The 24199-nt window shown below is 37.9% G+C and overlaps 2 protein-coding genes across 3 annotated transcripts; both read right to left on the bottom strand.

Annotated features, from left to right (window-relative positions):
* Positions 1–223: 223 nt before the first annotated feature.
* On the bottom strand, positions 224–18173 carry LOC145479473 (tyrosine-protein kinase Fer-like). Of its 2 annotated transcripts, XM_081457849.1 has the most exons (15): positions 17853–17926; positions 16721–16758; positions 16017–16483; positions 15450–15587; positions 14776–14898; positions 14021–14075; positions 13867–13937; positions 13065–13143; positions 12258–12353; positions 11883–12098; positions 7272–7466; positions 5071–5455; positions 3926–4153; positions 3326–3489; positions 224–2662 (listed from the first exon to the last, which is right to left on the bottom strand). In XM_081457849.1, the coding sequence occupies exons 2-15, from the start codon at positions 16754–16756 to the stop codon at positions 2498–2500; spliced, it is 2418 nt and encodes an 805-aa protein (XP_081313975.1). In that variant the 5' UTR covers positions 16757–16758; positions 17853–17926; the 3' UTR covers positions 224–2497. The 2 variants fall into 2 exon arrangements, with proteins under 2 accessions (XP_081313975.1, XP_081313974.1); XM_081457848.1 differs by lacking the exon at positions 16721–16758 and having other exon boundaries at positions 17853–18173.
* A 1524-nt stretch (positions 18174–19697) lies between these two features.
* On the bottom strand, positions 19698–22453 carry LOC145479479 (uncharacterized). Its single transcript, XM_081457855.1, has one exon. It carries the CDS (start codon positions 21724–21726, stop codon positions 20449–20451), a length of 1278 nt encoding a protein of 425 aa, XP_081313981.1. The 5' UTR covers positions 21727–22453; the 3' UTR covers positions 19698–20448.
* Positions 22454–24199: the final 1746 nt, after the last annotated feature.

Below are 24199 nucleotides of genomic sequence, written 5' to 3'. Positions count from 1 at the left end.
AGTGCAGCGTCATCAGTATGTAATTTTTTGGGTAGAATCGCAGATTTCTCTCAAGCGGGGCTCACATTCCATTGCTTTTGCCCTCCACTTAACAGCCACTGAAAAGTTAAGCTTTGAACGCAGCATATGCATGCATAAAGAATTTAATAAGTTTTTCCCACCTTGTTAATATCGGCTCGTAATTTAATTTACCACTGCTTCTTTTTTAGCTTTTTTCGTAACGTTTTCTTTTTTTCTTTTTTTTTTTTGAAGTCTTGCGCGTTTTTTCTTTAAATTCTAACAAACTTCGAGGTCAAGAAAACTGTAAGTGACGTTAGGCCTTTTTTTTTTCGCATTTGAGCGTTTGACAGTTCTTGATCCTGGGAACTACATGGAGATGGATGTATTCAATTTGTTTTTTGAAGTTTTTCAGTCAGAGGCATGTTATCCTATCTTTCAGTTCGATCATGCTGTAACAACAAATGGGTAAGGAGTTCTACGTTTGGAAGCAAGCCGTCAGTCAGTACAGAGCTAACAAAGTAACACTAGCTTCTTCGAGCTTTCATCTTTAGCATTTTATTTACATCAGTGAGCCATGGAAAACTCAAGGCAAGCAAAAGAAAAACAGTAGTGAAGACAGGCCATGAAGACAGTTACAAAATCAGAAAAGATCGACTTGGGATAGAACGATTTCTCACAACCCGCGAGCAGTGAAGATGTAAATTGGTCAAATGGAAGGAAACAATAAATTAAATTTATTGTCTACAACCAACATCACGGGTTTTGGGAAATCACTCTACTACACACATTGAAACTCAAAGAAAGTTCAAACATAAAACTTCACACTTCAAACACGACTATTTCTACGGATGAATTTCGTAGCCTGTACTAAAGAAGTTCGTGTTTCCAGCTCAGTACGTTCGAGTTTCTAACAGTATACAATGTAGCTGGAAACAGAGTCACCTACATATAATAAACTCAAAATACAAACTGAACAACGATTCAACCAATCGGGCCTTCTTTGAGATATTTACCAGCTAGATTAACATCGACAGTTAACCTATGTCTGTAGAATTTGATGAATAAAATAGCAAAATTTTATCACTTATAAAATCAATAATATACAATTTCCTAAAATTTATATTCTTCTTATGTTTCTCTATAATACAACTGATTTCACTTCTTTCCATTTTATGGGAAGACCAGAATTGTGATTTGACTCTATCAAACACAATTTGAATGCAAATGATGACATCTGCAAACAAGCATAAATGTTTTCAGTAGACGTTTGCGTCCTTATTCGCCTCAATTCCATTTCTTAATTATTATAACTCTAATTTACTTGTCGTTCTGTCCTTTTACTTCATTAGAAAAGTTCCAGTGATTATACGGATTTCCTATAACATCTGCACGTGTTTGTAACGATTTTAGGCCCCGTCCACATTACGCCGGAGGAATCTGAAAACGAAGGTTTCGCTCTGAAAATGCATCAAATGTTTTCCATCCAAACTACGCTGGAGGAATTTAAAAACGCAACAATCACCGGTCATTTTGGATTTGTGTTTGAGGAAACCTCGGTCAGGGATATCACGTGATTATCGTGACGTCATCGTTTTCGAAAAGTTCCGTTTTCAAAATGTTTTCCGTCCACACGAAAACGAAAACCCGGCGTTTTCAAATTTCTCCGGTTTGAAGAGCGTTTTCCAAAAGCTCCGTTTTCGTGCCGGATTAGTGTGGACGGTAAGCCTGCCCGTAGAAACAAAGCTGCGTTTTCAAATTCTTCCGGCGTGGTGTGGACGCTGTCTTAACAAGACTACGAATAAAGTTGACATATTTCGAGCGGACACATTAAAAACAAGTTATTTTACACTGAATGTTTAAAAACAACCGAACAAGGACTTAAACCAAATAAATACTGAAAACGATATAACCCTCTATACTGGTTGATGTTAATAGCCGTACATATCGAAATTTGCAGTTAAATTATCATACAAAATACTCACATTCGCGACCACTGGTAAACAAACAGTCTGAACGCGTTTAAAACGCATTTAAAACGTGTTTTAAATTCGGTTCTAACACTCTCCTGAAATGAGCTGCATTAGAGGGTTTAGACAGACTTTTCAGCTCTTTAAAAGTCATCGTGTGTTTACATGATCTTATTTAAAGATAGAAACATAATATGTTAGTTATTTTCTATTTATATTATATAATTAACGCAAGGAATTTGACGAGGCCTAACAAGTTCATCTTGTGAGCCACTCAAAAGTTACTAATGTATGAAGACTAAAATTTATAATGACTACACATGCCAAATGTACAATGAGGACATTTGCTATGCTTCAAAAAAGCATTTTGTATTGGCATCTGACAATTTCATTTCTCAAAAATAATTCTTCGCGATATTGTAACCTGTTAAATGTAGCTTGGGTTGACTATGACCATATTTTCATAATAACTAAAAATGCTAATAATTCCAACATTGAGGCGAACATAAAGAGGGTACAAAATCACACTTTTAGAGAACTTCCTGGATTTGCTTCAATCTTCTTAGAATTTCAGAAAAGCGTGGCCTTGCATCTGGGTTAATATTCCAACAATCTTTCATGATTTGATACACTGTCGGAGGTGTGTCCGCCGGTGCAGGCATGCGATAGCCATTCTCAACCTTTTCACGGGTTTCCTGCAGACAGACAAAAATTGTTTTGTGAGCGGAAATCGTTAGCAAAATAAAATGAGACTACATACATACATCAATTGATAGTAAAAAGAACCGAATCCGAATATAATAAAGTTACTAAGGCCAATATTAACGTTCTGTTTAGAAAACAATTTCGTGCCCAGAGCTCAGTTTTCTTTTGGTCAGTAACAAGAACGCGGGCTCTAACTCTGGAAAATGAGCACTCTGCGCATGTTCGAAAATCAGTAGACCGTCTCTCAGTCAACTTAACAGAGAACAGCGCCGCCTAATTTTTCCAAATGAACGTCACGAAGATAGTGGACGAAAGACAAACTGGGGTATGTGCCTGAAGGCCCTCACTGACATAAACCACACACTAACATAAGCCCATAAGGAATTTGGAGAGGGCTTATATTATTGAAGAAAGAGCCAAAAAACGAGAAATGAAAATAAACTAATGTTGGTAAATACTAACTACATTTGGAACAAATTAAAAATATTGAAATACAAATATCAGCACTAAAAGTGCTGGCGAATTATATAGTTCATATGATATCTTTGATTAAATCTGAGACAAACTTTATCACATCCTATAAGATAATCCTAGCATTTGAAATGAATTCTCTCGTGCAACAGAAAGGAATACATGGCACGTGTTGTCCTCACCTTGTTATTCATGCCAGGATAGGGCGTGTTACCATAAGAGAATGTCTCCCAAAGCAACACTCCAAAGCTCCATATGTCACTCAGAGTGGTGTACTGGAAATAGTACAGAGCCTCGGGCGCAGTCCACTTTACAGGGATCTCTTTCATATTTGAAGCTTCGTAAACTGTTGAGAGAAAAAAAAAAGACGCGTGAAACTCGATTTTCACTGAGTAAAAAATTGTCAAATAGCTGTTGATGCCATCAACATCGACTGCAGATGGAATGTTTAGATGTCAGTGTGCAGTATTAACAACTTAGGACGACTGTTTCAGAGAGTCATCAACTGTAAGTTGTTGTCCAGGTATCATGCACTCTCAAAACCATTATCAACTTCTAAACCAAGTTTTCACTTGCGCGCAGCAACATGAATAAACGGCCACATACAATAATAGTTTACAGCGGAAAAAAAAATCAAATTGCTCATGATCGTCTGTAAATACACCTCAGCCATTCCCTGAGACTGTTAACGATTTGTCCTTCTTTATGCTACTAACTTACTATCTTCGTGACATTGAGAATCTAACATCGACTGACACTCTAAGCACGTGATCGAACGTTACCTTCTTCGACTTCACGAGACATTCCAAAATCCGAGATCTTGAGTATATCTTTTGTACCAATCAAGCAGTTTCGTGCTGCTAAATCTCGATGAATGCAACTTTTGCTCTCCAGATACTCCATACCAGCTGCTGCATCGACACTAAACTTTGCTAGTTTCTTTGAGTCCAGCTTAGCGCCATTTTTACGAAGATAAGACAGGAAGTCTCCACCGACCATGAATTCCATGACTGGAAGAACAAAGCAACAGTCCATGTTAACATACGAATTCTGTTCGATGGAAAGCAAAAAAAATTGTAGTTGGTTGGCAACAGAGCGCTTTTCAGTTGAGTGTCGAAAAGTAATTGGTTTTGCATTTACCACGCTACACGATTGACTTAAAAAACTCGCGCCACATTTTCATCCAATCAGAAGTAAAACCAAAACCAATCGTGACTCGTTCGCATGCGTTTTCCCGCGCTTTGCGTCAGCTACATGTAATTGCTTCGGGTTTTTGATTGGTTCACTGTACTGTCTGCGTCCTCTGTGATTGGCTAGAGTGACTACTTTGGTTTTGGTTTTACGACACTCAATTGAAAACCGCTCTATGTTAACAGGCAATGAAAGTGTGTAAGCCTACTAACATAATGCAGGACGTTGGTGACATGAATCCAGTTTGATGGCCTTAGTTCCCACAAGTCTCTTGCGGCTCAGTGGCAGAGCATCTGAGGGACTAGTAACCAGAAAGTCTTAGTTTCGACTCCTGCCTGAGGAACTCGGATTTCTTTTTCCGAGTATGCCAGTGTCACGGACAGAAAAATCATCTTCTCAAAAAAAGGTGTATATATAAATGGCCTCGCTCGCAACCAGTCTCCTAAGGCTCAGCTGTACCTTCGACTCCTGTTCGGTCAACTTGGATTTTTATCGAGAAAATTCTTAGATTTGTAGATTTCGGTGGGTTATTTGTTTCATTAGCCACTGTAGAGAGCAGCAGTAAGAAACTGTTTTTTAGAACTTTTTAACACTGTGACATATACAGTGTAGATAGCTTTCATTTACAGAGTAACACGCTCGTGAGCGACTAACAAACGTACAATGTAACCGTCATTCGTAGATGTACAACAGAATACGATGGGTATCATATTCATGAGATCAGACCCCGACGTACCTATATAAACAGGCTCTCGGTCAGCACACACTCCTATCAGTCTGACTATATTAGGATGATCATACTGCTTCAAGATCTCTGCTTCCGACAGAAACTTCTGCTTCACCGTTTGCGTAACATTTCCCTTGCAGGATTTAACAGCGACAGGAGTGTTGGAAGGTTTTAGAATTCCTTTCATCACATCTCCAAAATGACCTGAACCAAGTTTCTTCTCCTGTAGGACAATGTCGTCTCTGCACATTTCCCATTTGTCTTTTCCAGGTTTTTCCACGGCGTTTACCAAGACGGTCTTTGACTTCTTTGTCACATGAACTTTGTTCTTTACGTGGTAATCGAGCAGTTCTCGTATACTGGGAAAGCCCTGGTCTTCAAACCGTACTAAGCCCTGGTAACGAATGAGAGTTTGAATAAATTAATGGGGCACCTGTACCACAGATTCCTCTCTTATCATTGGTCGCGAGCGAATCACGAGGCGTGCCTCGACACCACGAAAACAGCGCCGGACTTAAGACGGCTCCCTATAGTTTTACGATCGCACGCGCGCTGAGGATGAAAGCTCAAGTAATCTGCGTGCGCTTGAAGGAAAACGTCAGTGTTTTTGGATATTTTCTGACGTCAAAATGAGCACAAAAAGCAAAACTGACAGTGAATTTTCTCGCGTTTCCTTCGGTGAAATTCCGTAAAATTTGGCAGATTGGTAGTAAATATTTTACTTTAGTCGGAGCTCGTTTTTCAGGGAAATCTATAAGACCAGATTTTTTGCAGCGGTAAAAGACAAAAATTTGAAAAAATCGAAAAAACCTGCCTTTACAAACCCTTCTTTTTTCGTGTTTAAAATTCGTATCCCGCTGGAAGCGATGTGTTGTAAAAGTTTTAGAAGATTTCACTGAAGAAAATTCAAGAAAATCACAAATAAAGCCACACAAACAGTAAAAACACATTTGCTTGGGCATTTATAATTCAAGACTTAAGCCCAAAATTTTAACAGAGATGATAGCAAAACACTATTTAATCATTCGTTATTACATGTAATAAGTTTGAGAGGACTGGGTGTGAAAGCGAGTGCAAAAACATCATTCAAAACATAACACTTGCGCGCGCAACGCCATAAATGATTATCCTATGTAGCCACCTTAAGTGTTGTGCGCTTTGAAGTTAAATTAAGGTGATTCCTCAGAATTGCATTGCGCATCCCTACTGCGCACGATTTTCGCGTCATTAGCGCGCTCACGCGCGCGTGCACATACACAACATGTACAAAATGGTGGCTCTTGGCTTGGGAGAGGCAAATCATCGTGTTTTTCTCGGAAACGAGTACCGGGACCTAACGACTTTTTTATTTAGTTTGAATGCAGAGATCACCTTATTTCTATACAGTGAATATGGACCGATTTCTATTGCAGAGTAAAAAACTATCACGGAAAATGAGAGCATAGCTAGCACTTGTAAAAGATAATATGTGGCCCCAGAACACTGCGTGCCTAGAACATATTGTATCCCTGGCAACTAAATACGAGTGCCCTTATCATGAAAAGTACATCAAATTGCTCCTTAACATTTATGCAATACATCCATTGTTGCATTTCTCGCTTAACTTTTTCTCTATTTTTCTGCTCTCTTAATGCGTAAGGTGAATGGTTCAAATCAGAAGCAAGGTGATATGCTTCTGTTCAAATATAAAGGTTTCTGAAAGTAGATAATTTCAGGAATTATGGAGTTTATTGAAGGTCCTCCTGCTCCTAATCGAATGTGGGGACCCCCCTTTTTTGTTTCAAATTTTAAGTTCTCTCGATACAAGCAGCCAACAGGCAAACATTGAAAGAAAATCTATTGTGAGTTCTATTTCGATGGAATTACCTTAAAGCAAGTAAATAAAGCATGTCGCAATTTTTTCCCCGTTTACGTTCATTTCTCGCTCTACGAAAGAATCTGCTGGTAGGTAAAGAAACGTGAGGAGAAATCATGGTCAGCACTTGGCCAAACGGATTTCGTTTCACGCAAGGCTCATGATTATACGGCCTTCAAGTGCTGGTTGCTAATGAGACACGTATGGAGGCCAAGTATAAATGCCAAACGTCTCACTATAAAAAGTGGAGGTTTCAAACGGGGAATGAAATCAAATTTCAAACAGTGAAGTTTATTTTTGCTTTATGATGAGACAAGCATAAAGTGTTTGATGGCAAAGCTTAAGTGGTACTCACATCCTCTGATTGAATGATAAAATGCTTCTGGCTGCCGTCCACGGTGCTCCGAGTGGACAGAACAAACTGTCCGGGTTTTGATGAGCTTTCTCTCACTAGATAATCTCCGTCTTTCTTCAGTAGGGTAGCTATCTCTTTACGATCAATCGTGCCATGAAACCACGGCTCTTCCTCAAGGGCAATCTCATCATTCGGCTGGAAAAAAATAAAAAGGTGTTAAAAACAATACAGTGGAATTTTTTGAACCACCTAGGACAACGGATTTTTGTTCGAAAATTCAGAAGGTTCGATAAAGCAAAGGTACGTTTATCTTAACTTGCTTTACCAAGGGAGCAGAAATTTCTTCGAATAATCAGGAATTAAGAAAAATCGAGGTATCCTATAATCGTAATACCACTCTATGGGTTTCGGGAGAATTGTTTAAATCGTGTGCTTGTTTGTTTAGCTATTTGTTTGAATGTTAGTTTGTTGTTTGTCTGAGATGTTTCTTGTTTGTTGTTGTTGTTGTTGTTGTTTTATTTCTGGTTTTTGCTCATGGATGATGTAATTTACGTCATCCATGAGCTTAGTAGGCAGTCCAATGGCACTCACTCACTCACTCGATTCTGATTAATTTATTCATTAAATCCGGATTAAACATTTTCTTCCTACCTCCCTTGCTAAGTATTGTTTTTGTCTCGAGGACTTCTGGGCATATGTTTGACTGGTTTTATGGGAGTACTACAAAGGCGTAAATTTTTGTCCAACAACATGGCATAACACGGCACGGAGGTCGAAGATGGTTTTTTGTTCGATCTGTAAACAGGGATTCCTTCGTGGGTTGAAAAATGGAAAGTTTTTACGCTAAGGAACACTTGCTACGACAAATCGACAATGAAATCCTGTAAGCAACGATCCTTGCATCGGAATCTTGAAAGCTACAATGTCTATCGGCCGTGGTCCGTGGACAAATCGACGGATCGTTTAAAAATGTCTTAATGTCACCCGGAGGATGAATGAAATGAATGCCGTGTTATCTGGAAGCTAAGGTAAGCCTTCTTGTTGTATCGTTTTTTTTTTCCTTTGAAAACTATGTCTATAAGAGCACTTTTGCGTACTTGTAATATTAGATTCTTTCGTTCGGAAACTGCTCGGTTTTCTATACACAAAAGAGCTGACGTTCGCCATTTTGTCTTTACAGAGTTGATTTCTGTCTGTCAGCGATTTATACTATCGATCAGTACTATGGATGTAGTTTGTACTGGAAATGCTGATAACATGTCTCTCGTGTATATATTCAGCCTCGTGTAGCTTTGAAGAAGCTTACGTCGAGTTCACAGTAAAGATTAGTGAGAAAGTTAAAAGTAAAATGAGCAGACTAAGAACACAAGCAAGCCTTGTGGCAGTGTTACAGACCGACAACAATCTTGTTTCAGGATGTTGGATCTCTCCACCTCTGGCTTCACCTCCACATAGATGATGTGCGAAGTGATTACAACATTCAAAAAGCTGATGTCAACATTTTTGTTGAATCGAAACTTTGCTTGTCGGATAGAGATGATGCATATCAGCTTCGTGAATTTACACTTTACAGAAATGACTAAGACTTTAGTCAGTCTAACATAAGAACTTGCCATGGAACTGCTGTGTACCTTTTAATGTTTTGAATTGTACCAAATTCCATACAGATGTAACTTAAATAATTTAGAAATTAATGGTTTTAACCCAACCAATTCCAAATATTCATGTCATTGGAATCTATCGCTCGAAAACTACATTGTAAAATTACAATTTCTCAGTTAATTCATGCTCTTACTCATCTTCACTACTCAGTATTAATAGAACCTACAATTCCAACTGTACTGCTTAGGGATTTCAATATTGATCTAATGGAGGCAAATACAGAACAAAAGGCTTAATGAAATATCTTATAACAGACAAAGGATACACTCAGTTGATGAACCAGTATACTACTGATTACCATACACAGATAGATCATGTACCACAAATTATGTGCACAATCAGCAGGTGATCATGAGCCCATATATATAAATTTCCATGAAAGCTGTTTGAATATTTGTTTTAAAAAAATTCACTGTGTATATCATGTGAGATCATTATAATTAATTTAGCTGAAGATGAAACTTTACATTCCAGAAAAGTATCTAAATGTATCAAGCAACTATTTGAATCACATATAGAAAACAGTCAGAACATTTATTTGCAGAACCAAAGAATGGTTTGAATTTCCTGTGCTTTTTATGTTCCTAAATTCCTAGTCCTCATAGAGTTTCAAAATTACATGTAACTCTACCATAATTTGGAGATGCTGTATATAAGAATACATTTTTCAGGTTAAAGGAATTATTTTAGCTCCAATGTTTCTTGAAGGAAAACATGCCATTTATAACTGGCATTTTCTTTCTTAAACCCTTTCCAGAAAAGGAAGAAATATCACTTGGACGCCACATTTAGGTAAGTAGCCTGTTTTTATTGGGTTTGGGTACAGGGGGAGGGGAAAGGGCAGCAAATTAAAGATTTACATGTATAATTTTTCTGCATTCATTTTTATACCCTTTTAAAATATGGGACTATTATCTTTATTGTGTATTGCAGGTGAAGCAAGTTGTACTATTGTGCATATGCAAATAACCCAGTTGAACACTGTGGTGACAACTACAGTATACTATAATATGCAAGTGTTAGTAAGCAAATGTTAATATTAACAACATTACTGATGCTATAAATGTTTATCAGTTGCCAAAAATAATAGCAGAAGACTTCATAGAAACCGGCTTTAACACCACAAGTCACCCTTAAGACTTCTGCCATGGAATTAATCTGAGAATTACAGGTGGATGTGGAATACTCCTACTTAGGAAGAGAATAAGATGCTTTCAACACTTGTGTTACATGTAGTTGCCACTTGAGCTGTCGAAACTCATTCTTTGCAAAAGACATTGGCTACAAGCACATAAAATGGCTCTCCAAACTGCACGCCGTAAATCCTCGAATTAGTGCCCGGGGCGCTTATTTCAAATTTAGGAGAAGACGAGGGGGTGCTTATTCGAGGGGGGCGCTTAATCAAGGGGGGTGGGGTGCTAATTTGTGGATTTACAGTGTAATTACAGAGTCAGAAACACTTTGGAACTTTGTTCAAGTGGGTTTCTTAAAGTTAAGAATGTTGACAAGTGAAATCCACCTTATGTCACTACATGTGTCAAAACTTAACTCAGAACCTACAGCTTTACAGTGGAATACAGAAATACAACTTCAACTTAAAATTAGCAGCTCCATATCATGTTCATATACATGAACATATACATGTAGAGAAACATCAGTCATTTATATTAGCTCTACAATTAAAGGAAAATAATAGACTGCATCATAAAGGAACACAAAAATAGAATATGTTAATCTCTCTCTCTATTAATGAAATACAAATCTTGCAATGTTTATTATAGTATAAGCTATCCTAACTGTTTCAGCTTATACCTGTTGAATTTTCATTCAATATTTAAAATGGTTGTTATCATGCTGTACTTCTACTACATGTGTGTCCTGCTGCTGTTAAGATTATGCTATTTATAACTCAGCCAAAAAAAATTTATAATCTGATCTGCATGTACATGTAAAGGAGACTGTTGGCTACAATGTCTCCTCTTAGCTTTTATGTGCTACATTATGGTAGTCAGTATTTCAGTGGACTTAAAAAGAAAGGAAATGTTCCTAATAAAAGCAGTGTTAAACTTGATTTTTGCTGTTGTACTCTAGCTGTTGAGATCTATTTCAAACATGTAATAAATAATTGTTTATTATAAAACAATTTTACCAGAGAATGAATTCAACCACCTAAAGAGTGTCAATAAACAACCATATTTGGACATCAAAACCTATCCATCACATTTGACCAACTGATGTTTCTTTTCCTGTTTTCCACTGCAGTACCAAGAACAACTCTACAATGATCAATTCCTCTTCTCTTTATATTCAACTATGTTTTCTACATTCATCCAATAGGCCATTTCCGAGTTGCCTTTTGCCTCTGTCAAAACAAGTCTAAGTACAAAACCATTCATATGACTGTCGCCTACAGGTTCATTAACTCATTTTGACGTGAAAGCTTTCGCACGAAGACTCGTTTTGAAACAGAGGCAAAAGGAAACGTTCATCCATGAGCTGCTCACAGGAGCCTTTGATTTTATATGTATCAAGTTCTTGCTGCGGTTTTGCTTTTTCGATTTTGACCAACATCAACTTGTCAGACGTGCTGCAACCAGTCAAAGAAAGATTTTTTAGCCAATCAGAAGCCAAATAAATCAACCACGTGATTTGGCTACTGCAATTTCTCCTGCGCTTGCCAGCGGTTTCAAGAGGTATGCCTCGGTCAAAAAACTCTCGTGACAGCTCCTGAATACGACATCGTAGCAAGTGTTAAAACACGAAATGGCGAAATAAAGAAATAACACAATGTATGATACGGTTAACCCATACAATTATTGAGAGCTTCTTCAAGTCAGTGATATTCAAGCTAACCGGAGTGCCATTTAGGTTATCCGTAGTAACATTTCGTCATTTTGCCATTTCGTGTTTTAAAAACTCCAGCAATAACAAATGCATTTTCTTTTTTACCTCAAGGTATTCTCCTGCAACTTCATCCTCACTATCTTCGGAGTCTTCAATATTTGAAGTTCCATTCACTCTCTCTTCATTGGATGACGCCACGTATCGTCGAGGTTTGGAATTACAGTTGCTTGAAGAATTCTCTCTCTCCGTCTTTCTTTTCTTAAAAAGTGTTGGTATTTTTCGATTGCTTTTTCTGATCTCAGGCGTTGACTGACCAAATTCCTGCAGGAAGCAACCCACAAAAATACATGTTGACTGTTGTTGTTTTAGGAAGGCTGTTCTCGATATTGTTTATATTGTTTACTATATTTCCAAGTTTTATAATGCCTGACAATTGAGGTACGATTACGAAATACGAAACACAACTTCAAATCCGCTCACCCCTGATGGTGATCCTGGAGCAGAAAGGTCTGCAAACTTTGAAGGTTGAGAATTACCAAGTTTGTCCAGAGCAGATCCGATCATGGTACACATTTTCTGAAATGTAACAACAACAGTAACGATGAAACCAAAAGCTCCAATTAGGAAACAAACACTATTTTGATAAATCACACTTTACACTTCTGCTTCATACCATGCAGGGTCACTGATTGAAGGCTTAGGTCTCTCCTTAGATTGTCAACTATTACAAACAAAGAGGCAACATTTTCCCTGAGTGGCTGGTGGGGAGAATAGCCAAGTAAAGAATATGAGCAGAACTACAAAGTATGTCATGAACTCAAGTGAACGGCTCGTTAAGGAGAATTTAACAAATATTTTGTTTGGTTCCCTAAAAAGGATGGAGCACTGACTCAATTGATTGAGCAGTCTGGGTTTTAGCACTGGCTGGCTTTTTTGACAGAGCACTTCTCTTGCAGTGCTGTTAAACACCCAGGACAATTTGCCAGTACTGTAGGGCTACCAGGGAACTGTTATAGCAACCTGGCAAAACACTGGGGATAGCTAGTGATGGGAATAGTGGTTCTCCCAAGTTGCTTGAGGCTACAGACCTAGACTGGTCAAGCTTTGGCAGTATGGGCCACACCCCTAGGGTAGGTATAGATACCAACTAATCTACACCTGTTATTACCCTATACATGTACAAAGAAAACTTGCTCTATGATGAAATCAGATAGTTCCAAACTAGAAGATTAGAAATATTTGATGACTGGTCAGAAGAATTTGTATCTTGATAGTTCATTTAAGTACCTGCAGTTTTGTTTGACTGCACTTCAGGTCATCCACATGCCAACTGAGAACTGCGACAGTCTGCTCTTTTTGAATGATGCTAAAAGTTAAGTAAAAAGAAAGTTAGATTGTGATACATAAAGTTGAGTAAACATTTTATGTGTGATCTGGATTAAATTTATTTGTCGTTACTTCCCTCCTTGTAGAAGAGGGTTTTCTTGCAACCAAGTTGCCTGGTTTTCCTCAAGAACCAACATTTCCAAATTAGAATGTTACTCCTTGACAGTTGGGTCAGCAATTCTTTAAGAGGGCACAATGTGTGCAAAGGCTAGGTGACTTCAACCTTATGTGCACACTGCAGGTCTACCTACATTGTAATTGCTGACAAGGGGTATTTTGTATTTGATATATAGGACCCAACATGAAAACCAACTGTAGACAATAGGGTTCTTCTCTTTCCTTTCAAAATATCTCCTATAGTCCTACTTTGGAATACAGCACAACAAACTGTCCAGAGACAAGGAAGTTTAATTGTCATAACTAAGAACTACAAAGTTAGCACTTGAACTGATAAAATAATATGACATTGACTTACCACAGTGACAGTACATGTTGAACATATGAAGGGGTGTAACAGTGCTACGTATTTTCGAACTTAACTCAATTACATGAGATAGCTTCTTGCAGATGTTTGGTTGCTTTTTTATGCCAATCCTGTTTTTGCACAACACTGTTCAACTAACTGAACACATGTAACACGAGAGGTCTGCAAGTACAAATTAGCAAGCAGCTTGAGATTATCGCAAAATAACCAACTTCGCACCTTAAGTGTTCATTGCTGCCCCCAGTCTTTTCAGCCTGGAGCTTGTTGGTTTCCTGTTCCAGTTCTGCTTTCTATAACATCAAGAGTAAAATCCAGTCAATTAAAAATGCACTGACCACAATAATAATTATTATTAATTCAAAAATTAACTTACTTTAGCCTCCAGTTGTTGTTCCACATTTTCAAGTTCATTACTGAGCAGTGCTCTCCTAAAGACAAATAAGACAAATAGTATAACTGTTGACCAACACCCTTTTTCTTTCTAAAGTTCCTTTTTAAAGAGTAAACATGGGCAACTTCTTTAGCCCAATGCATTTACTCTAGACATCTGACTACAAGGCCATTCAAGAATTCATAGTCAGAAAAAAAAGTCTGATATGCAAACATCTAACCCATTTCAGTTTTCCCCACATGACAAATATTACAAGTAACAAACTACTAAATTCCGATATAATAAAATTCTGCAGTTATATCCCCCCCTAAAAATAAGCCAGCTCCATGTCACCACCAGCAAAAATGTCAAAATAAGCCCACCTAAAATGAGCTCTTAATTGTACATAAGTTTAGTTACACATGTAACCTTTGAAGAAAGATCAAACTTTCATGTACTACTGTGTACACAGTACACAGACACAGTATCCAAAATGTACATGTATATCACTGCCCGTCCTTGCCACATACCCACGCCATCCCCACCCCCTAATAATAAACCATTGCAAAATTAAACCCAGCAAGCCCAGTCATTTGAGCAACTATAAGTGCACTAATTAACACATTATCACATAAAAAAAATATATCATAATAATACAACATTCACCATGTACATGATTTGATCTTGAAGCCATCTTTTCTTTATGAAATATTTCAAAATCAGAAGAAGAGCAAAAACTAATCACACAAGGTACTTACTTGTGTTGAAGTTTTTCTAATGTCAAATCATTGACAAGCAGTTCATTAGCAATAACTCCTGAAGATGTCAGTTCAATGAGAGCTGAATCGAACACAAATGGGTAAGCTGGTGCCTGGTTTTGCCTGAAAACAAAATTTAAAAGTGAGAATTGGTTAAAATCTGTACATTTCATCAGTCACCTATTAAGTAAAATGTACTATGGTACCTTAAAGACATTTTTGCAACAGCTAAATTTTGCAAAATCCCATAATACAATGGCAAACATGTATGTTGCAATGGATAACTAGTCACGAACACAACTGTAGCATCAAACTGAAAGATTCACCAGTTGCCACAGGCAAATAATTACTCTAGTAATAATTTAACTGCCAACCTAAGTTTTCTACAAACTGTTTAAAATAAGTGAATAGCCAACAAGTGCAACCAAATTGAGTGTTTCTTATAGAAAACATGAGTGAGTTGTAAGAGTAATTTATCATTGTTTCTAGTGGACTAAAAAGGCTTAATATACACCATAACGTACAGAGAGTGTTAAATGTGCTTAAAAGAAAAAAAAGGCAGAGTCACATTCTCTCTTTCAAGAGCGGCACGTGCATGACCATGTTCTACATGGATGTTAATAAGTGTTAATAAGTATTTCTTAATGTTAAAAAATATTAATGTCTTTATGTACTTGTGCCTGGTGATAAAGGAGGCATATTCTTTATCCTTTTTTACTTCATCAACACTAGCTTGTACTGCTTGGCTTGATGTCAAATACTCCTCACGGCAACAGTTTGTAAGATTTACTGCATCCTGGAGAAGATCCTTCCTACAACACAACACATTAAGACTACCTCATTTAAATATTATAAGAGAAACGTTTTTTAATATAAGGAAAACCATCTCTTTGAAAACATTCATTTATGTTTTTCAATCTGTTTTATGTTTCTTTAAATGAAATCTAGAAAACAATTGCTGAATATTTCCATCTAGAAACACATTCAAGTGAAAGTTTGGGAGAACCTGGAAAAGCTCTAGAACTTGCCTAGTATTGCACTAATGTTTCACAGCATTTCCAATTCTCACATACCTTCACTGGTGTTTCTGTAACTGGATAGAAGCACAGAAACTGTGTTTTACTTCTTTCATACAATGTGTACAATTATATATTTATCAAGGCGATCAGTCCACAGCGAGTTCATTCTGGATTCTTTTTGACAAGTATGACACAAGTTCGGCTAGAATCCAAAACACTTACCATTGGGAAATGTATTCCTCTTGTAAGTATTGCAAAGAATTCAACATTGTTGGAACAAGAATATCATTGTAAAATCCTTGATGACAGTTTCCTGATTTCAGAGCCAGTACATAATCATTATGATTCTGATGTAGTTTGAGAGTCGATCTCACATATCGATCTTTAGATCGTTCCCAGTCCTTATTGTTAAATTTGTCCTTCGAAAAAACTTCTTCATATTTTCTTTTCCCTGTCTCAGAGTCTTTGGCATTTTCTTGGTATGTTTTCCTTAGTCTGTCAATTTCATCACATTCTTGTTTGTAGCTGCTCTCCGTTCTAAATTTCTCATTCTTGTACTTTTTTAATAAGTTTCTTTTGTCCTCTATGAGCTGGTCAAGTCTTTTTACTGTAGTAGAATTCAAGAGGTTGCTGAATTCTGTAATCAGTTTTGCCTTGCTTTCACTTTCAAAGATATATGTACACCATGCCTGGAAGAAAAACGCATATACTGTTCAATAAAATGTGTTAGTTTCCTAATTAAAATTATTTTTAAAAAATCATTATGTGACTTGGATGACCCATGAAAAGGTGAATTTCAAAGTACATGTATCCCTTGTTTACATAACAATTATTGTAAGCTACATTTTATTACTTGTATTTACAATTTTGACAGCAAAAATTGATGGTCAGGAGAGTTTCATACTGACTTTCTTATTATCTTTTACCTGAAAGACTGTGACTTGCGGGTCTCTCCAATTCATTCCTATGAGTATGCAATTGGAAAAGCACTCTGCGCATTACCTCAGGATATTAGTGTTATAGATATACATCAGGCAAGCGACAATAATTGTCCCTTGGTAGTTTTATTAATTGTTAATAAAACTACCAAGATCATAAATAGATGCAACATGTGTCAAAAGCAAAATTTCAGCCTAAGTGAGACAGGTGTACATTAAAAAATGATTAAAATAAAAAAGATAGCATATAGAATTACACAGCATATACTCACAAGGTTTACAATGAAATACAGTCGACATATCAAGCCAAGGATGATTTGTATGTAGGCTATATCTTTTATATTCTATCGATACTAACAGATAGCTGGACGATTTCTCCATAGGGTAAAAAATAAAACTGACGATGCAACGTTGATTTTATACAAGCTCACAGCGTTTTCATTTGTTTATAAATATTGCATTTTCTGATGTCTTTCATTTTTCATCAGTAAGTGTCCACTAACAGTGGGGCTGGAAAAATGTCTACAAGTACAATATAGGAAGTAATATATTGCACTACAAATACAGGCTCAAAATACCATTCTCAAAAATTGATATTTTTAAATGTAATTTTTATTCACCGATCAAATTACCTACATTCCATGTACTTCCCGGCTGAGGAAGAATTTATGACAAACAGTTGTCCATGGCTTATAGATATAGACATTTTAATACAAATTCCTCAAAGACAAAAAGACGTCCTCGATCGTAAGTGAGCTTACATGTACTTCGAAAAGGAAAGTTGAGTTTCTTGTTTAGCTTAAAAGTTCCTTATACCTTACACTGTTTACGCAGCATATTTTAGCATTTTGACTCGAGAAATGTGAGAATTTGTGTCGACACAAATAAACGTGATTAATCACAAAGCTAAGATTAACTGCCTTACAACGATCACAGAGACAAAATATCCAAGCACACAAATTTCTAACACAAAAGAAAGGGTCGCAAATTTTCACGTCCTCTTTCTGTTAAAAGCTTCCGACGAAGTCGCCAAGTCAATTCTCTCCATACCGAATTCCTCACATAAACTTAACAAGAACACAGACATAACCGAAATATAACTTAAATTCAAAATACTTACCTTTCTAATCGGGCTCTCTTTGTCATTGTCGTTGATAACCTTACAAGCAGCGGTGTTTATTCTTCCAAGCGCTGAAGCATAATCAAGTTCCACTTTCGCCCTTTTGACAAGATACTCTCTGGCATGTTCCAGATGTTTTAGCTCGCCTTCGATGTGAGCCACGATTGCTTCATGTCCAGCTTTGGAGAATAAATCTACTGAGAATCGTAGATGCTGACTTTCAAAATTCATGCTTTAAAACTGGCCGGCAACGCCCGAGAGAGCGGTAGTATTTGATAGAAAACACAATCACCACATCCTGCACGGTATGTTATTTCCGAAGCAATTTTCACGCGAGGCTTCCGCCTTTGCTGAATATTGCAAGGCATTATGGGATGATTAGTAGCCGCGCCTTCACGGTCCAGCATTTTCTCGGAGTTTTCCCACTAACTGTGAGATTTCCTCTTTATAGGTTTACAAGGAGGGAGGTTTCCCTAGCAAGCGAGCTAACCCTAGCTGGAGGGCAAAAGATAGCCCGGGTTTACAAGAAAAATTTCACAGCTAGGGTAATCCTACAACCCGGGACAACTTTTAAATGAACGGTTACACTCAAAGGGTCTGGAAACAAGTAGAAATTTAACCCAGGTGGGCGAGTTAACCCTACCTGGAGTGTTTACAAGGGAAAAAGTGAACCCGCCTGCCAGGGTAGCCTTAGCACGCAGATAGGGTAACCCGCGTACCCGGGTAACCCTAGCTGCTTTGTAAACACGACGAAGAAAAAAAGAGGAAATGTGTGAGTGTTAGGGTAACACGCTTGCTACGGTAACCTGCTTGCTAGGACCGGCCGCGCCTGAACCATCTCTCTTTGTAAACAGAGAGACTAAATTTTATACCGCAGGTCTGACGTCAGCTAATGGAAGCTTCTATTTTCGATCATCACAAAACGTTGCGTGATTATTTAATAAATGGAGGCTGTGAATGCCACCAGGAAAGTCACGCGATTTGACTCTTCTGATCTACGTGGTATACGGTTGATGGAAAAGGTGTATCATATCCTGAGGGCCAACGATATCTTAACGCTACCTCCCTGGCAAAATTTCTTTGAGTTTGCCGCATTATCCTTCTGCTTCTTCATCGCGTAACGAGTCCAAGGAAGGTCTGGGTAGGAGGCTAATTTTCTATGGATGGTTTGAAGGTTCTCCAAGGAGGATGGTTATCTTTCAAGAATTTCCGGGGCAAGAATTTCCGTGTTGATGGCAAAGCCCCTGGACTCAGTTTATAGTTATCATAAAAAAAAAATGTTTTAAAATATCCTATTAGACATATAATGGGAGGAGTCAGTGCTGAAGCATAAGAACGTCCTCAAACCAGCATGAAAGAACCTGGTGATGTCCACGTTTTGCCCGACGCCATTTCTGCTCGTAAAGTCAGCCGTGTGTAATAGGAATCCAATCATGAATGTTCAAACACCTATTAGTCCAATAAATATACGTCAAAAAAAAAAGGAAATTGCGTGGGCTAAACGATAATTGCCTTTACAGTCGTCACAATTTATTTTTCAAATTTCCGTCAGATGACAGTCACTGATGTGTTGAGCCCTGTCAAATCAAGGATTTTCAAAGCATTAAAGCAACAGGGTGCACTAAAGGTGTTTTCTAAATAATTTTGGAAACAACTTCCGCGTAGGAGAAATCTAAAATTAAAACGCATCAGTTGGCACGCAATGAATGTGGAAATAATCACTTAATTAATCTTAAACGTTTTTGTCTTAACTTAACAACAACTTCAATTACATACAGTAACTTTCTTTGTTTAAGCCGGTATGTATCACCGGAAAATAAACAGTTTATGAATACAACTATTTGGATCTAGATATTTATAGATTATTTACATTCGAATTGTTCTATACTTGTAAAGAACTTTACAAATATCACTTCCTCTCGTTGAAATGACGGTCACTTTGCCAAAAACAACGCAGTCAAGCGACTCAGTGGGTGGGTGTTTTTTTAGGAGTCACGATTTAATTTTTCTAACCATGAAAGAGCTCGTCGAAAAAACGTCGACAACTGGCTAGTCATGGAAATATTACTCAAATTTCCGCTTAGAACTTATCAACAAGGTATTGCAATTTTCGTCGGCCATCTCACATAAGTGTGTCGACAAAACCGTTTAATAATATAATACCGACGATTCATGACTAAACTAACATGTTTGTGCTCACATAAGTGCGACTTGTCTATGCCTGTGTTTTAACATAATATAATTATGCCAAAACGGTCCTTTTTTATTGTATCTCTGATCAAGTCGATCAAGTGAGACATACCTGAATTGAAAAGTGATTAAAATACTCTCTGCACAATCCCTGTTCCATTTCCAAACACTTCCATGACAAAAATCCCGAACAAAACTGTTTATGCGCGATTAACAATGGTGCATGCCTTACACGCAACTGGCAAATATTGATCGTGGTCAACACAACGGCCAATTATATTCAGATATTACTATACAGAACAAAAGAGCTACTTTAGTTCAGTAATGTTGCTTCATTAGTTTATTGTTTGTTTGACCGTCTCGTGACTGTAACGCGGTCACTCAAGTTGATACATTTATATGCGCCCTATGAGTTCAAGTATGGCGTGTTCCTTAGCCCTTCGCCATGCTCACAAGAATTACAAGAACAGAGTCTACCGTGAACATCTGCATCGTCTTTGTCAGTTCGTAAATATCGACAACTTCGGAGTTCTTCGTAAGTACTCGGTCTGTTTTTCGGATCCGATAGCGAGCGGTCTTTTCGTAAAAATTCCATTGGGTCTTTTGCTGCAAGACTTGATGATCTGGTACGCTGAGGGCCGATATTCCACGACTGTAATACTTCGTTAATGGTCACTTTAGGCAGCGCCATCTCTTGAACCCTATCCCCTACACTAGACCCTTTTGGCGATTTGTCGTTTTTCTTGCGCGCAGAAGACACATTCGGGGAGACCGCTTTGCCAGGACTTCTCGTTCTGTCCACTGGAGTTGAAAGTTTGGTTCCTAACCCTTTAGGCTTGGTGCCACTACGACTCATCCCTCTCTTTGTATCCTTCGTAGAGGGTCGACTAGGAGATTCCTCATTTATCTGTTCCAACAAAGAGCGAGGCGAAAGTCGCCAAGTGCGGGCTTCACGATTACTGTTCTCCCCTATATGTAAAAGAGGTTGATTTAGATTCTGTTCGACGTTAGGCAAGGAATCAGGTCTTGATTTCTTCTCCTCTGGTTTAACAACTGTAGCTTTGCTTACTTCTTTACTGAAGACAGAATGTCTTGGCAATGGTTCTTTCGGTGTCAACTTCGTAAAGCGCAAATCGTGAACTGTGATGTTCACCTTGTCAGATCGTAAAGTCACGCCCGATTTCTTGTCGCGTGTGGTTCTCGCGCTTGAAAAGGACTGTTTTTCACTTTGGCTCTTTCCTTGTAAAGACCCAATTTCTCTTCCCTTCTTTATTTGCGTTCTGCTCCCAGACATGTTCCCTGAAACCGTCGAAACGTGTTCCAAAACATGCGCCGTGTTATGTCGTGCGGGAAGCTTGCCTGTAGTGACGTTGCGATCGTAATAATAATCCCGATTTTCTTTGTTTGACACGAAGTGATCCATGTAAAAGTGACCCGGGTCAATTTGCCGGTGATTTGGTTTCACGCGAGTTAAGACTGCTGTTTTGACGCGGCGTTTTGAGTCTGTGACTTCAGCGTTACTGGTCTTTGTATCGCCTTGTAAAAGTTCTTCAAGTGAACCCGCTGATCCCTTGTCGGCCACTTCTCCCATCGAGGGAAAAAATAGTGTTTTTACATTGGTTTCCTGCGGCGATGTTAGAGAAATAAGCGGCTTCATTAATGAATTCTCATAGGTGACGCTCATCTTATACAACAGATGAATTCAAGCGGTACTGTATGTGCTGAAACAATAACAAAGACGGTATGAGCTAGCGAAGGTAATCTCGTAATATTGAAAAGAACACTGAGTCAGTTCGGTGATCCTGGATGGAAGGCGTGTTTCGTTGTTCTGGTGGCTTTTGCAATATGACTGTTTATGTCGTATCATAGTTTGTTTTATTTTTAGAAGAAATGATCTCAAGATATAAGAATTCGTAATCCACGCACATTCTCGAATGTTTCCGATGTTTCCGCAACCTTTTTCAGTCACACAGCACGTGACAGAATGAGCAACATTCTGTCAACACTATGGTAAGTTTTTTGCACGTCAGCGGGCGTCGCCCAAATTGAAAGAAAAATCCAAATATTGATACAATACTTGTAGTCAACAAACGATTCTTGCCAGAAGATAGAGTAATAAATAATAAACTTGAGATAATAATAACGCAGCAACCAATTCAAAAGAAGTTAATTTCGCCAGAGAAATTCCAGAACCCATACAAGAAATCGTAAATTTCCCACTGTCAGCTGAACAAAAACTTTGCAAACTTCTGAAAATTCCTATCACGTTTGCCTGCTTTATTTATACAGACCGTGACATTCATTTACCCTCGTTTGGTTTTCCCTGAAGCTGATTATTTAAATTATGACATTGCAATTTTGTTGAATTTTCGGCACACTCGTGTTCAATTCAAAAAATTTAAAGTTCAGTACTCGTCTACCCTTCATTACGTTTTATAGTGAACGAAAAAAGAAACCTTTTCAAGTAGTCTTTGAATGGATTTCTTAGCGAAGAAGAGGGAAATTAAAAGAAAATCGGAGAGGCGAATGCAATGAAAAGAAAATAACGCTATTTACATTTTGCGCCAAAGAAACGACAGGGAAACTGAGAAAAGAATTATCAAAACTGTTAAGTTGTAAAACTTACCTAGTCGTGTTCTCTTGCAGGAGTTCAGCTGCAATTATTCTTGTTTTATCTCCTTAAATCTGCAACAAAGGTTTCACTTGGTGAACTCGACACACGCTCGCAACGTTTTAAATGAACAAGTTTTTCAAAGCGACTGATCAATCCGGCTTCATTCGTTGATGAGTGGAACCACAGGATGGGTGCAGCATTAATTAGAAGGGAAATTAAAATATCGTATTGTTGGCATCTAAAAACACATAAGCGGCATTTGTTTGTTCCAGCGACTTGTGGGTAAACAAAAGGAAGCCGCTTGAAGGGTGATCAATTTCATTTCTTTTTGAGCTGAATAGATCTGAATAGAAAGTAGGTAATGCGCTTCAGTAGAAAAGTAAATACCGCAGTTGCGACGTGACCATAAAAGACATCGTGAAGAGAGTGAACAGAAAGATCGCATCGACGCCGCAGACCGTGACGCATGACGAAGACTGCAACATGTCTAACGTTAACTTCAAAAGTGGTTAAGGCTAGTCATGGCTAGCTATATTGAACTGGAATGTTGCAGATGAAGTTTACATACTTGCAGTACCCAGACCATGGCCTATGCATTCAAAGCGAGAGGAGAAATAGGCGTAATAATTATTCAATGTTGCAAATTTGCATTAATTGCAAAGTGACAAACAATAAAACTAAGATACAAAAAGGCTAAAAAGCGCGCTCCGCGAGCGCATTTCCAGTTCAAACTCGTTATGCTATAAGTCCTTGCCTTAAATAATAAGAAAACATATTTTTGTGTTAGAAAGAAGTCGAAACATAACATTAGCATGAATTTAGATTCTATTTTTGTATGTTTTCCGAGAATTTTTCTTTTTATATTTTTTGTCCTTCAGTTTTGACTTTGGCTTATGCCTGACTCTACAACTATTAGCAGTGAAAAACACTCCCTACAAGAAAATTAAAACCTCACATGACGTTTTATCCTGGTTGAACATGGGCCCACATTCAACCATACCCCACCCTCCCCCCAAGATATTGCTTTGTCGTCCTCTTCTCCCCAAGCCTTCGCAGTTCTCTGAATCCAAGATGGCAGCACTCGCTCGATCCATGCCGTAAGCAATCATTCTCCTCATTTTTTTGTTGTTGTTGTTGTTTTGTTTTCTTTTTGTTTTCTTTTTGTGACTAAAATCTTAAAGGTTGAACAACGTGCTTTCCACTGTAACTTAAAATCATGATCATTGATAAGTGCTGACCAGTTTTAGAACGGATTTGAAGTTAGCGTTAGAAGTGTCTAAACGGCCACAAGGGTTTTTGTGGTTTTGTTTCTCTATAACATGTAAGAAAAAGTATTCTAATGAAAACATTTAGATTCCGAAGCTTTTTCGCCATAAAATCGAGCTTTAAAGTTTTCGCTTCGGACGCGCCCAAAGAAGTTGACCGCGTAATGAAAGATTGGTGACCAATAACGTCACTTTAGCAGCGTCTCTAAGCTTCGTGCTTTTAACGGACCTTATTGTATGGCTAGCTCCGTGAGCGGGCAAGATGAATCAAATCCTGC

The sequence above is a fragment of the Orbicella franksi genome, chromosome 2 (assembly GCF_964199315.1).
Source record: "Orbicella franksi chromosome 2, jaOrbFran1.1, whole genome shotgun sequence".
Classification (NCBI taxonomy): Eukaryota; Metazoa; Cnidaria; class Anthozoa; order Scleractinia; family Merulinidae; genus Orbicella; species Orbicella franksi.
This window is presented reverse-complemented; position numbering and strand designations above follow the sequence as displayed.

Bases quoted from the DNA above. Each gene is read 5' to 3' on its own strand.
- LOC145479473 (XM_081457848.1), bottom strand. From the start codon at position 18,083: ATGAATTTTGAAAGTCAGCATCTACGATTCTCAGTAGATTTATTCTCC. The intron at 14,076-14,775 runs GTAAGTACCTTG...ATTTGTCTTTAG, and splicing joins TTAGAAAAACTTCAACACAA to GAGAGCACTGCTCAGTAATG. The intron at 13,144-13,866 runs GTGCGAAGTTGG...CTTAACTTTTAG, and splicing joins GGCAGCAATGAACACTTAAG to CATCATTCAAAAAGAGCAGA.
- LOC145479479 (XM_081457855.1), bottom strand. From the start codon at position 21,726: ATGAGCGTCACCTATGAGAATTCATTAATGAAGCCGCTTATTTCTCTA.